The sequence below is a fragment of the Panthera uncia genome, chromosome B4 (genome assembly GCF_023721935.1).
Source record: "Panthera uncia isolate 11264 chromosome B4, Puncia_PCG_1.0, whole genome shotgun sequence".
NCBI lineage: Eukaryota > Metazoa > Chordata > Mammalia > Carnivora > Felidae > Panthera > Panthera uncia.
In genome coordinates this window covers 19,010,790-19,025,568 of record NC_064809.1, presented here as the reverse complement: position 1 = coordinate 19,025,568, position 14,779 = coordinate 19,010,790, and the positions used below count along the sequence as shown (strand labels likewise).

Sequence of the window (14,779 nt, the reverse complement as noted above, 5' to 3'; positions counted from 1 at the left end):
AAAATGTCTCCTTTCCTTGTTTTTCTGGACAGGTATTCTTTAAGCCTGTGATTGAAGACCTCAGCATGGAATTGGCCAGAAAATGCACCAAACTCATTAGTGACGTAAGTGGCTTAAGTAATTTTTGTCTTCCTTTGCACTGTGTGTATGGCACTATTATGTCACAGAATCATCGAGTTGGGGACGAACATTGAAATCCTCTGTTAAAACACAATTGTTTTTCAGATCATAGAAACTAAGTCCAGAAGTTTTCGCTGATTCCTTCAAGGTCACCTATTCAGAGAATTTCTGTAGGGAGCAGGTGTCCGTGTTCCTAATCCAGAATGCTGTCCCTTATGAATTTCGTTGTCACTCTGGCATGAAATCATAAAGCATTGAATTTCAGAGCACTTTCCTTGTGCGAACCCCAAAGCCTTCTTAGTTTGTACGGTGGTGTAATTTGTTTCGGGAGGATCTCTGTCTAAATGAATGGAGGTTTAGAAAACATTTGGGGAATTTTTTGAGGACTTTGAGAAATGCAATAGTTTTCTAAACTATTTCCAAACCAGGAAAACAAACCATATATATACTTGTATATACATAGTGTGCGTTTACAATTTTGGATTTATGGATTACCGAGCGGCATGTTAAGAACTCTGAACTAGATGATGATGGTATGAGTAAAAAAAGAAGCATTTTTCTTGTGACTCTTTTCATTAACTGAGATCAGCTTCTATTATATCTCCAGGGAATCTTAGGATTGTAGAATTATTTAACACACACGTAATTATGTATTGGTAAACCAGTAAATATGGAAGCTAGAATTCTAGAAGCCCAAGGAAAAAGGGTTGCCCACCAGGGAAGAGCATTTAGATCCTCATTAAAACGATTGTCAACTATTTGCCAGTACAGAGGTGAATAGGTGCCCGGGGCTGTAGAGAAGCGAGCCCAATACTGGCCATTTCCGTGGTAGTGAATGAGCAAAGTGATCAGAATATTTGCAAATGTTTGTTTTCGAAGGCGGTCAATCCAGGGAAGTGGGGTAGTGTGCTGGCAGGGTCTGGGCTGACTGGGCTCAGTTCCTCAAGGACACCATCTATTACGGTAAGATTAGGTCATGGTAACGCGTCTGAAATGTTTAGTGAACTGTCTCGAACATTGTATGCACTCAAGAGATGTTAGCTGTTATTAACTCCTGAGTCTGTAAATTTATGTCTGTATCCATTCTGTCCCATTTTAGATATAACTCTGACTCCCTGTGGTTGGTCAGAAAGAGCCAGAGGATGGTGGGAATCATACGACTTCCATATATTTGACGTGTAATGTAATTGGATTTTAAATGGAGTATTTCTTTGTGCTATTACTTAATAGTCCTAAGCTACCGCATGTGAAAGTTCCCCGTAAAACCGTAAGAATGATAAAACGATGACAACAACGAATCCATCAGCCTAGTTAAGATTTACTTGAGTGACAGGCACAGCGGCGTCTGACGTAGATTCCATCGTTTTTCTCACTTTCGAGGTGAAGAAACGAAGGCTCAGAGAGGTTCATGTCTTGCTGGGTCACACAGTTAAGCAGCGGGGACAAGGAGTAAACACAAAGCCCTTTGGGCCTTAGCTACTCTGCTGTGCTTTCTCTCACTGTGGATTTCCGTGCAAAGTTTATCTTAGTTTTACTCTTATTTATTACTCTAGTATTGCTGATAGTAATGCTACCATTGAAAACCCTAAGTTCCAGAACTCTGGAAACAGTACATCTTCCAGCATTGTTACGTTTTTTATTAAAACAGAATTGTGGATGAGCTAAATTATATAAACCGTTGGCACGGAGGTGGCAACTTCAGTTAGCAGGTGATTTTATTGGAGTTATTTTGGATGAGATAATTTCTCAGTGACTATTTATTTATTTTTGTTTTTAAAATTTTTTTTAAATGTTATTTATTTTTGAAGGAGAGAGAAGCAGAGCATGAGTGGGGCAGGAGCAGGGAGAGAGGGAGACACAGAATCCGAAGCAGGCTCCAGGCTCTGAGCTGTCAGCACAGAGCCCGACGTGGGGCTCGAACTCACAGACTGTGAGATCATGACCTGACTGAAGTTGGACGCTTAACCAACTAAGCCACCCAGGCGCCCCTATTTATTTATTTATTTATTTATTTATAATTTAATTTAATTTAATTTTATTTTATTTATCCCTATTTATTTTTTTAAAGTTCATTTATTTGAGAAAGACAGAGACAGTGCGAGTGGGGGAGGGGCATCCCAAGCGGCCTCCTCACTGTCAGCACAGAGCCCCACATAAGGCTCGAACTCACGAAACCACAAGATCATGACCTGAGCCAAAACCAAGAGTCAGACGCCTCACTGACTGAGCCACCCAGGTGCCCCATTTTTCAGTGACTTTTAAACCGACCTGATGGTGAGGGGCATGGCTTTCTATCATTTTGCAAAAGCCAAAGCCATGTTATTTCACTTCTATGCAGGAAAAATCAAACACGTGGCCGTAAGTTTTGTATATTATAGATCTGTGCGGCATAGCAGAATATCTTTATTACTTACATATTTAGATCATAGACTGTGGCCTAATTTATATCTGTGTACATGTTCATATTTTGTTTCAAAATAGAATTCTGTGTGTCTTAAGGTACTGGCTTAATTTTTGGAATTTATATATTTACCAAGGAATCATCTGGACAGTTACTTCTTTTTTTTTTTTTCTATTTATTTTTACTTTTGAGAGGTGGGGAGGGGCAGAGAGAGAGGGAGACACAGAATCCAAAGCAGGCTCCAGGCTCCAAGCTGTCAGCACAGAGCCCGGTGCGGGGCTCGAACTCACAAACTGCAAGATCACCACCTGAGCCGAAGTCTGACGCTTAACTGACTGAGCCACCCCGGTGCTCCTACTTCTTTTGCTTCTAAAACAAAAATGAAAAGAGGAGTTCGGACAATCATTTTTAAAGACAAATTTTAATGTACACTTTCTGGACCAAGTAAAAGTTCTAGTTTTTAGAAGTTTGGTTAAAAAGTAAGGTATATTACGAAACAGCCACTTCATTCACTGTGTGAATAAAGTGTGAGGCCGTTTTTCAGTTTGGTTTTTGGTTCCACCTAGTTTCCGCCTTTCACTTGCCCTGCTCATATTGTACAGTTTCCCTCTATGGAACTCACTTCCCAATCTTAAAGACACCTGGTCCTCTGAGGCCACCTCTTTTATTTTTCTGTTAACTATGGAATGCTTTTTATTTCTCCAAGATATTCCCTCTCTCATTCTCTCTCTCTAGGCCTGTTAGTCAACTATCCAATGAATTCTTTGACTACGTCAAACCTGTCAAACCTGGCTATTGAGCCATCAGAATCATTGATCTAGTGGCCTTTTGTGAGGTGGTCATAAAAAAATACTAGGTTAAAGGGGATGTTTTGGTACGTTTCTTGCAAATTAGGCAGCAAGAGTTTCTGCTGAGCGAGCGCAGCCACATCTGCACAAAGCCTGTGACTCAGTGTTTTGGTTCAAACCTTCCGAGGGTGTTCACTTGCATGGCAGCAGAAAGAACATTTTCCAGGCAACTGGGCATTGTTTGTTGTGGGTAAATCCTTCCAGCGCTGAAAACATTAGATTCCGTGGCAACCCCTCCAGAGAGAGCCCCGACTGTGTGAAGAGAGTCTGGGACAGCAGATTTGCTTATGAGTGTCCCCCACACCCCCCACCTCACAGTGATGGGGCCACAGTTCTTTCTTCCAGGGTTTGCTGCATTTAGCCAATATGGTTCCATTTGAGAAAAGACTTTGTCTGTACTTTTGGTTGAGCGCCTTAACAAGGAAGTATCCTCGGACATTTCTACATTTGTCATCCACGTTCAGCCATTAGCTAACCTCATGCCAAGAGACTGGGCTAAGTGAACAGATTTAACTCTAACTGTAGTTGAGACATGGCAGGATTCCTGGGCATGGTCAGAGCAGAAGCTAAATACTTGGGGTATCTTATTGATTATTAAGTCATCAACTTTTCCCACCTTTCCCCCCCCTCAGTTAGAAAGGAACTTGGATGGGGGCGCCTGAGTGCTTCAGTCGGTTGAGCATCCGACTCTTGACTGTGGCTCAGGTCATGGTCCCAGGGCTGTGGGATTGAGCCCTGCATCAGGCTCATCACTGAACATGGAACCTGCTTGGCATTCTCTCTCTCTCCCTCTGCTTTTGCCCACTGCTCACTCTCTCTTTCTAAAATGAATTTAAAAAACCGGAAAGTAACTTGCACAGGATCTCGGTTATGAGTGCAAGATGGCCACGAGTAATAGGCAAACCCTAGCACAGAGGCTTAACAAATAGGTGCGGTTTTTTATTTTCACATAATGACACCTGGAGGTAAGGGTCCAGTCTTGGTACAGTGGATGTTGTCAGTCTCTCAGGTTCCTTTCCCTCTGCTTTGTCATCATTAGTTTGATGACCTTCTGATGACACCACTGCTGTTGCATCCCTGTGACGGGGGAAGGAAGAAGGTAGACGAGCAAAATGTCAAGGGATTGTGCCAGGAGGTCTCTCCCCTTTATTCCAGAGACACCAGGGACACTGCTGGGAAGACTTCTACAAATGTCCCCTGGCCAGAGCTGGGCAGCAGGGGAGGCCGCTCACTTGCCAAGGGGAGGGAGCAAAACATGGCTGGTTTAGAGCAATTCGTCCTCTGACACTCAGACAGGGGCCTGGCTACTCTCATAAATACATTTGAGTTCTGTTATTGGAAAAGAAACGGGTCGCATAGGCAATCTAGCCAATAAATGGGGCCATGGCCATATTAGGAAGTAGCTGTCGACTCAGTGTTTTATTTCCCCTAGGATTTTGTGTCCCTTATAGGTGTAGTTCCCTTTCTTCTAGCTTTTTCTACGATCCCGGTATAGGAAGGCTAACAATACGTGACATTCTTTAGATAAAACTTTAAGTCATTTGCTTCTTGTCACTCATGTTGTAAAATTCACTACAAGTACAATATGAGTGTCCATAAGCAAATCATACGTGTCCGTGTGTGTGTGTGTGTGTGTGTGTGTGTGTGTATCTTTTCAATAAAGACCAAAGAAAGGAACGGGGATCCCACTTAAGACTGAACCATTTGCCTGCACAGCGAAGGAAGGAAGCACTTCACCCTTATCCTGTGCGCTTGTCCTGAACATTCTGCTCAGGTCAGAGCTTATCGGGAGGCCCGTAGCCATAGTGCATACCACTGCAGTGAAGAATGTGGTGGCAAAAGATAAAAATAATGAGCCAAACTTAAGCCTAATGATAGGTTCTTTTCTCTCACACTTAATTATATAACGGGGCTACTTTTTTTTTTTTTCTCCTTATGATCAAAATAGCCTACTATTTATCATACTGCCATTAACGGTTTAATTACTGGTGGCTGAGGAGGGTGATTTGCAGAGACCTAAAATTATGGCTAATCTCTGAGAAGAAAAAAGGTAATTTAGTGCTCAGATAAGATAAATATGTTCCAATGTTGATTTCAGGAACAAAGCAAATGTTTAACGCGGTAGGCGTCTGATACCTGAGTCGCAGCCGTGAGACACGGTATTTTGAAATAACTTTACTTAGTACGTTCATATCTGGTCGTACCCCAGGTCAAATTACGTCCCTCACATCAGGTTGACACGTGGTAATATCTCTAGGTAATGCTAATGTGCAAGAGCAGTGTTAGTCGTGTCCTTGAGGAACCAGGTAGGTATTCAACTGAACTTCACTTTTAGGTTCTAATTAGGGAGACCATGTAATGTATGATCCGAACTGGGACGTGTTTTTCAGCCAAAGCGTTTACAGTGTTGGGTAGCCAAACATGACTTTATTACAGGGTGATGCAACCTGTAGCAAATTACCTTCATCCTCTCAACTAGTCATAAATTTTGCCTCGCCAGTTTTCAGATCGGGTGGCAACTGGTGTGGCAGGGCGGACAGGGCCTTGTCCACAGATCCTGACTTCTTTTCAGCTCATGTGTTCCTGCAGGGTCTACCCGCAGAGTGACAATTCTGGCCCCTCCTTAAGGGGAAAGGACTGACTCATTTTACTGCGGGGGGTGGGGGGGTGAGAGAACAGATGCGCGTGCTCAGCTCAGCCTCTCTGGCCTTTGTCTCAGGCACCTGCCTGCCCGTGGCATTCTGGAGTGGTCTCCTCCACCAGGTGGCAAGCTTTCAGGGCACCGTCTGCTCCTGTCGGGGGAGGGGAGGCAGCTGGGGAGGCCTGTGGGTGCTCATAAATTCGGTAAGTTTGATTTGAGCAGAATTAATCAGTAAAGGAAGCTCATCGTGGCCACAGTTTGAGCCCCTTCCTCTAATCCAGCACGGAATGATGCTAACGGGAACCTCCACTTCTTTGGTTTCTGCTGCTCCTTGTTAATTGGTTACATCCCTCCCGATGGCTACTTGTTCTAAGCCTAGAGGTAGGCAGCTAAGTTTCTGTTTGATGTAGGCTTAACTGTGTCGTCAGGGGCTTGAAAGTAACGATAAACTAGGACACCTGTCGAATGAAAGAGGAGTGTGTGGTAATAGGCTGAGCAAGCCGGGCAGACAGGACCCACGGTCAACGGGAGTCCACCAATGTGACCCTTGATGATAACGGGATGCTTACTTACTTAAGCAACAGTCTTTCTGTCCTGTGTCTCATCACCCTTGCAGGTCTGTGTTAGATACCTGTGTATGTGACTTGGCTGGTGTCGAGCATTATTCCTCATTTGAGTATTTCCTTCAGAAAACGGGCTTTCTCAAGTAATTCTCATTCTCCTGTTCAAAAAAGGACCATTCAAATGGTTTTTCCTCTTTCTTGTCTTATGTCAGTTATTCTCTCTTTTAGATTCATTATAAAGAAGAATATAAAAAGTCTAAGGACAAGTGTACGTTTGTGCCTGACACGCCCATGCTAAACCATGTAAAAAATATTGGTGCTTTTATTTCCGAGGTAAGGCACCCAAACTTTCAGAATGGCTTGCATTTTCATTTTCTGTTTGTGTAGATAAAAGTCTATGCGTTAAAATTAGAGAATAATAGTTTTGAGAGCACCACTGAATGTTGGCAATATCTATATAATCATGTCATTCTACACACAATGTCAATTAACTCTAAGGTTGACATATTTTATTATATATGTCTCTATTTTGACTCCAGCTCTTTCATATGTATGTAGGATTACTCTTGAAAAGAAAGATTTTATTCAATAGGTAGAAAGTCCTGGAAAAATTGTTTTAGAAGTTCCATTATTTTATTTCCGGAGAGGTGTATTAGATATAAATTGTTGAATATCATTTTGAAAATCAGTAAAATTTACCAGCTGATTCTATACAATGTAGTGTCTTTGGTAAGTAATTTTAAATCAATTTCAACCATTTTTGAGTAGGATCAGTTCAACAGAGACACTTACGAAATCACAGAGTGAGAAATGCACTCCATTCATTTTCCAGCTGAAAAATCATATAGTCTCTTTCTGAGAGCATTTCAAGCTACAGTTTATTCTGCATTATAAAGCACACTATTAACAATGATATCTGTGAGAAGGCATTTCTGTAGTCTGTGACTAGATCACTTAGAAAAGATAAATGTGAAACGAGGATGAGTGAAATCATATTGTAATTGACTGACCTCTAGTGTTTCGTCAGCTATGTTGGAAGAAGATCAACATGATGTTCTTGGGATTATTTTCCCTCACGTGAAAACATTTTGGGAACTGGCAAATTTTCTTTTATTAAACACCCAACTCCAAAGAGTCGTGAGAACACGAGGTTTACACCTTGTCTACGCTTGATAAACCCACGCTCAAATCTAGCCCCGAGTGGGAGCTATAGAGTGTGGAGAAACGTGGTTTTGTTTGTTTGCGTTAGCTGTTATTTCTCTGGTGCAGAGACTCTCTTGATGTCTTTAATTCCTGATGGATTCTTTTTCCTGAAGGAGTTAACTGCAGAGCAAGGAAAAAAGAAAAAAAAAAAAAAAAAAAAAAAAAAAAAGGAAGTGGACAATCTGTTGTGTTACTTTGAACCTAATCTTCCTGAGGGAGACGGTGAATGAAATGAGTCTTTCTTTTTATGAGTAATGAATGTTTGGGATCACATTCATTAGTCGTGTGCAGATTGGAGGTGGGAAGGCGCAGAAACAGCACCCTCACCGCACCCCCCACCCCAATCCCTGCTGCAGTCGTGGTAGAAGGAGGTTAAAAACATTTGAATAAAGGAACACTGTGCATTCGGGTTCTAGACAGTACACTCTAACAACTTGTGTTTTCTGGAATAGCTCACTTGTCTCATTTTTCTCATGTTTTTCTTTGCTGATCAAACATTTGAAACTCTCAATATATACAAACAGATTTACTTTTAGAAATGTGCACGGGTTTAAATAGAAAAATAGTCATTATTTCCTTGAGCGTCTCATTTAAAGCTTTGTCCGCGATACATTGGATTTATCTCTCTTCGGAATATGTTCTTCAGCCTAGTATCTAAGGTTCAAATGGTCTTCGGGTTTTTAAATTAATTCTGTTCCTGAAGAAAGTTGCCTTTTATTCTCTTTCAATATTCACAGTGAAAAAAAAAGTAATACTTATTTTTTTTCCCTTTTTCCCCCTCTGTAGGCAAAATACAAAGGCGCCATTAAGAAGAATCTTTCCAATTCTCTGTATAGGCAGATGCCAGCCACAATTGATAGTGTCTTTGCAAGAGAAGTTACCCAGCTTCAGAGTGAGGTGTGGTTTTCCTAAATTGTTATAATTATATATATATATATATATTTGTATATATTATATATTATATTTATTATGTTTATAATTATATATTATTTATTATATATAATTATATATATTAATCATAGACATATATGAGTTTAACTTAATATAATTAGTATCTTAAAATATATTAATATTTAAAATATTTAAAATGTATACTTAAATATATTTAGCAAAAAGGTTGTTTATCTTGGGTCTCACATACTGAATGAAAATTAGAAGCTGCTCATTGATGTGCTGTCACTAGTCACTGGTGGAGTTACAGAACATGAAAAGGACAGGCAAATCTGTCATCACCCGATGCTGTTTCTCCTAATCCCAGTCACAACTCTTAATAGAGAAAAGTGTAATCTAATTAGGACAGCTTACTTAGGTTGACATCTTACAGCAAATATTAAAGGGTTAATGGTTAAATTCAGAATCCACAGGCCTGTGCTTCCTCCGTTAGGCAAGAGGTTCCTAAATTTCCTTGTCCGTGGATTATGGTTTCCACGTAGAGTACCTCAGCTGGAAGTAGCCATTTCAGTGGTTGCGCGGTGCAGGGGAAATTAAGGACTGTCATCCTATAAGCCCCTTTTGAATCCAGAAGAGTAATTTCCCCCTTTTGTACATTGAGACATAAGGAATATGTAATGCATTTCGTTTGTTGTATTTCTTAAAATAGAACTTCAAAATAGAGTATTCCACCTCTCTCTCACCCACTTACTGTTTCGTTTTCTTCATCGCACGGTTTGTTTGTTTTTTTAATGTTTTAACTTCATTAATCTGTTACTGGTTCCCTAAGTGACATGAGAGCGGGGACCTCACATGTCTTGTTCTCTGTTCGACCCCCGACCTTAGAATATTCCTTGGCAGACAGGGGGATATTCAGTAAATACTTGTAAAATGGATTTTGTTGAACTTGTTGATTCCTTTGGTAAGGAAATGTTTCCTTTTACATAGTTCATACGTAAACTTTATGCTACATTTTAGGTTAAAAATAATAGTGAACACATAGATGTGCTTCCTGTGTGTCCGGGGCCGTTCTCTGCATATATTTGCATCACATAATCCCCATAACTATACTCTGTGAGAAAGTCTCACTTCGGAGATGTGGAACCTGAAACAGAGGAGCTAAGGAACTTACCTGAGCTCACACAGCCAATAAATGGCAAAGCCAGCACATGAATGTGGATCCAGGGTCTGGGTTGTTAACCACACACTGTTATCACCTCTTTTTACCACTGTTTTTCGTATTCAAAAAGTTTACTTCTTCCTTCGGAATCTTTTTAAAGTAGAGGATAATTTAAAAATAGTCTGAAAATAAAGTGCTCTTGAAAACGGCTGAACATCGTTATCTTTTGCAGAACATTTCTAAGTACCTGATTATTACAAATTTAAATGTCTGCTGTGTACTCAGCTTAGCAGTTAGCGAACCTGAGCTGCACAACACGAGGCTAAAAATATATGATATCAGGGTTTGGCATGGCTGACCATGACTAATGTGCCCCCTTTTTTTCCTTGCCAACATCTGATCACCTACCCACTTACTGATAATACAGACTACTCTGTAAAGCAAATCAGTACAACACTTGATATGGGAGAAACAACAGTTATACAAGAGAGGAAGAATATTCTTTTTCTAAAAAAATTATGTTTATTTTTGAGAGAGAAAGGCAGGGTGCAAGTGGGGAGGGGCAGAGAGAGGAAGACACAGAATCTGAAGCAGGTTCCAGGCTCTGAGCTGTCAGCACAGAGCCCAACGCGGGGCTCGGGCACATGAACCACGAGATCATGACCTGAGCCGAAGTCGGATGCTTAACCGACTGAGCACCCCAGGAATATTCTATTCTTAGTTTTATACTTGGGAAGGTAACATTGTCAGATATTTACATCCTCACTGCTATGAAAATGTACAACTTTTCTCACCTTGTTATGGCAGAAACAGAGCTATAGTACATAAACACATGCAACATAGAGCTTAACGTGAAAGATAATCCATAGTGTATATTGTAGAATCTTTTTTTTCCCTCCAGAATAAGTTGTCACTTACATCGTTAACATGTGTTATATGCATAGCACATGTTATAGAGAGTGTGCACGCTGGGAAAGACATGTATGTGCCCCCAGCACTGCCCACTATTGTAATTAGTCACTGAACTTGTGAGGAAGAAAAAAACCTGGATTCTGGATAAAGCATCTATTTCAATGGAATAATGTAATATAATAACCTTTCAGTGTGATGTAATCACATTTCTTGAGATTTGTGTAAATCAGTTTTATTGTTGTTAACATTAAAGTTCTCAGAGCTTACCGGGTAATAAGACTGGCAAGAAAGTAAAACTATTTGACAGTGTCTGAAAAAATTAAACAACTAACCTTTTACTGTGTCCAGATAGTATCAGATTTGTGGTAGGCTAAATTAGAGTATTAGACAGATTCTGGAAGTTCATGGTGTTCTGGGTTCTATTGAAAAGTCTCCTTAAACTTAGGACACTGGATCAAAATATTATGTTAAAATCAATTTGCAGACATTGTCAGATGCTTTCATTCAAACTAGAATAAGGTGAGATTAGCTAGATTAATGCTCCTTATAGAAAACGACTAAGAGGAAGAAATATCTTTTAAAAAAAGAGAGAAAGATGTAGAGGGTTTTGGATGCCATTTTATTAGATATCCTCCCCACCCACCCCTTACAAATTTTATGAATGAAGATCACAGAGAAAGTTTCTGGAAATGCATGGACCATGCCATGGAATGGTGAGATCCTTCTCACCAGGGCTTTTTCACGCAGAGGCTCAATAATCTCTTATCACAGAAGTAATACAGGCTACTCAGGTGTCTGAACTCAGGAGATGTTTGACAGCCTACATTTTATCTGTAGTGGCTACAGGGTCCCGACTCAGGAGCCTCTGAGGTGTCTATGCTATGGGGTTAGAAGTGCCATTTACCCAGACAGTAGTTCTAAAATCTACTGGAAGTTAGAAATGTATACAGATCTCATGCATATATGTGACATAAATATATACTGTCTTATCAAATGTATAGGATAAACGTATACACTACTTTTAGAAACATATTTATATATACGTGTATAAGACTGTTGCAAGGTGGGGCACCTGGGTGGCTCAGTCAGCTAAGCACCCAACTCTTGGTTTTGGCTCAGGTCACGATCTCACGGTTTGTGGGATCAAGCCCTGCATCGGACTCTTGGCTAACAGAGCAGAGCCTGCTTGGAAATCTCTCTCTCTCCCCCTGTCTCTCTGCCCCCTCCCTGTGTCTCTCTCTCTCTCTCTCTCTCTCTCTCTCTCAATAAATAAATAAATAAACATTAAAAAAAAAAAAGACTATTGCAAGTTGTCCTCCATTAGTTAGGTGTCCAGTACCAAAGTGACTTTAATTTTCAAGGTATGAAGAAAACAGTGTTAATTTAGGGACATGCCACACCATAATGACAAATCCTACGAAATCAAATTTATCGGAAAATTGATTGGCTTGACATAATTTTCCATTAGCTACTCTAAGTATGAAAATTAATATGATAAATTAAAGTTCGGCTGCCTCCAATTTGATGTAATCTTAATTCTAAACTGGTGCTTAGTGGCAGCTATAAATGAAATGACTTTTAATGCTGCAGGGAGAAAATTACACAGCCTTTTAAAGAAAGGGTTCTTTTTAAAATTGTGCTTGATGACTCGCCATTTCTATGATAACCCACTAAATGATCAGCTGCATTGGTTATGTTTATAAAGTCACAAGTAATACAAATTAAACCAGGCACCCAGAAAAAAGGAGATAGTACATGCTGTCTCCTTTTATTTAAGAAGAAGAAACAAATCTGATAAAAGTTTCTTCTTGGCTTAATAGACCTGGCCACCCATTAAACTCTTCCTCCTTTCCCCCAAAGTTATAATATAGAATGTAATGAAACTGACATAATGGTCTTTGTCGACTTAAATGGTGGTTCTTAATGGGTTTCCTGTTTAACATAACTAATTGGTGAAAATGTAAAGATAATGTTCATGAGAATTAGATATCCTGATGGATTAAGTCAATGGACAGATACTAACAAGATGAATCATCCCTGGAATAACATGGGGTGCTGTGTGTAAGTCCTGATAATCAACTAGACGTGCAAGATTGGATGTGAGAACAGAGCGGGGCAGAACCGAACAAGACTTAAGGGCATTAGTTGACAGAAATCTCAACATCGCCGTCGAAAGGAAAACATTGTCATCTATGGGTACATGAGTAATAGCGTATAGCACGGAAGAGGTCATAACCTGGCTTGGACAGTTCTAATTAGGAGAGGTCAGACCATATCTGGAACATTCCGGGCATGTTAAGAAAGAGATGGCCTAATTGTAAATTGTGCAGAGGAGGGCATTTAAGGGTATAGGGCCTCAGGGCCTTACTCTGTGCAGATGGTCTGGAGGAATGGAAGTCATTGATAGCTGTGCACCTACATTTGAAGTTCTGTCCTGAGCTAGACTCCTGCATGGCTTCCAGGGGAAGACAGATGGGGGTTTCATTAAAGGAGGAACTTGGTATCCCAGCTTTCACGATTTAGAGACTGTGATGCCCCAGGGTGAGTTCTCTTTCATGTAGAAGTTTTCAAGAAGAACTTGGTAAGGGAGCCAGAGAGGGGATTTAAATATTAATGGTTGCAACAGGTGACTTTCTTTTTTTATGGTAAATTTCAATGATTTTATTTTTAAAAATTAGTTTTACAATTATCACTTTAATTCTCCAGACAAGTATATTATATCTAAGATAAACAAGTGGTTAATAGTGTTTATTAAGACCCATGAGGAGTTTGAGTTCATGAGAATATTTATCTTTATTAAATTTTTTTAACGTTTATTAATTTTTGAGAGAGAGAGAGAGAGAAAGAGAGAGAGAGAGAGAGAGAGAGAGAGAGAGCACACGTGCACATGAGTAGGGACGGGGCAGAGAGAGGGAGACACAGAATCCCAAGCAGGCTCCAGGCTCTGAGCTGTCAACACAGAGCCCGATGCGGGGCTCAAACCCACGAGACGTGAGATCATGACCTGAGTGGAAGTTGGATGCTCAATCGACTGAACCACCCAGGTGCCTCAATTTTTATTTATTTATTTTGTATTTAAAGTTTATTTACTTTGAGAGAGAGAGAGAGCTCGGGAGCAAGTGGGAGGGGGCGGAGAGAGAGAGAAAGAGAGAGAGAGAGAGAATCCCAGGAAGGCTGCATACTGTCAGCACAGAGCCCAACGCCGGGCTTGATCCCACGAACTGTGAGATCATGACCTGAGCCGAAATCAAGATTTGGACACATAACTGACTGAGTCAACCAGGCACCCCATTTTTTTTTAAAAGTTGAGAATATTTAATAAACTCATTTATTCATGCATTCGCCAAGCATTTATTGACTTCTATACTCCATCATTCACTATGATAGACACAGGATATTAAAAGATATCTAAGAAGATATAGACATCGCTGTCAAGGAGCTTGTATTAGTAAAAAGTTTTCCTCAAGTTTAGCTGTATTCCTTTTCATTAAAAATTAGATCTTGTTTTGTTCTTGATGAATACTCTTCTAGTTTTTCTCTTTAAATTGTCTTTATTCTCTTGTTTCAAGTTATTCTAACTCTATAAATATTTTCGTATTATAGAACTTTTAATATATATTTAAAACTAATTTTAAAATCATTCATTCATTCCTGTTTTATTTTCGTTCGTTCATTCATTGAGCAAATAGTCATTCTTCCTTACTTTATGCCAGCACTATTTTGGGTTCTGAGCATTCAGTGAGCTAAGCAGTTATGTTCTAGTGAGGGAAAACCGAAAATCAGTAATTCTACAAAAAATGAGAGTAATTGAAAATTGCTAGGGAGAGACATAGGATTATAGAATAGACTAGGGGGAAGGGGTTTGTTTGTTGCCTTCTGGATCTTCTTTTTTCTAACTCTGTTGTTGAGTTTGGTTACTTCCATTTTTGAAGCAATCTTTCTCACGCCTTCTCTCCATCCCAGGAGGGAACAGATTGGAGTGATAGCAATGGATAGTGTTGGCATGATGCTCGTTTCTCTCCCAGAGGACATTATCTCAGA

At 40.1% G+C, this 14,779-nt stretch overlaps 1 protein-coding gene across 11 annotated transcripts in view; it reads left to right on the top strand.

Annotated features, from left to right (window-relative positions):
- The window catches only part of NEBL (nebulette), a 358,160-nt gene that overhangs the window by 249,636 nt on the left and 93,745 nt on the right, over positions 1 to 14,779 (top strand). For 9 of the 11 annotated variants that reach the window (XM_049626927.1, XM_049626926.1, XM_049626933.1 and 6 more), the window contains exons 2-4: positions 33 to 104; positions 6,802 to 6,906; positions 8,563 to 8,673. The exons of the other annotated variants lie outside the window; for them this stretch is intronic. In XM_049626927.1, coding sequence (XP_049482884.1) covers positions 66 to 104; positions 6,802 to 6,906; positions 8,563 to 8,673 — 255 coding nt within the window. In that variant the 5' untranslated portion in view covers positions 33 to 65. The remainder of the gene's footprint in view (positions 1 to 32; positions 105 to 6,801; positions 6,907 to 8,562; positions 8,674 to 14,779) is intronic. 11 annotated transcript variants of the gene reach the window in all.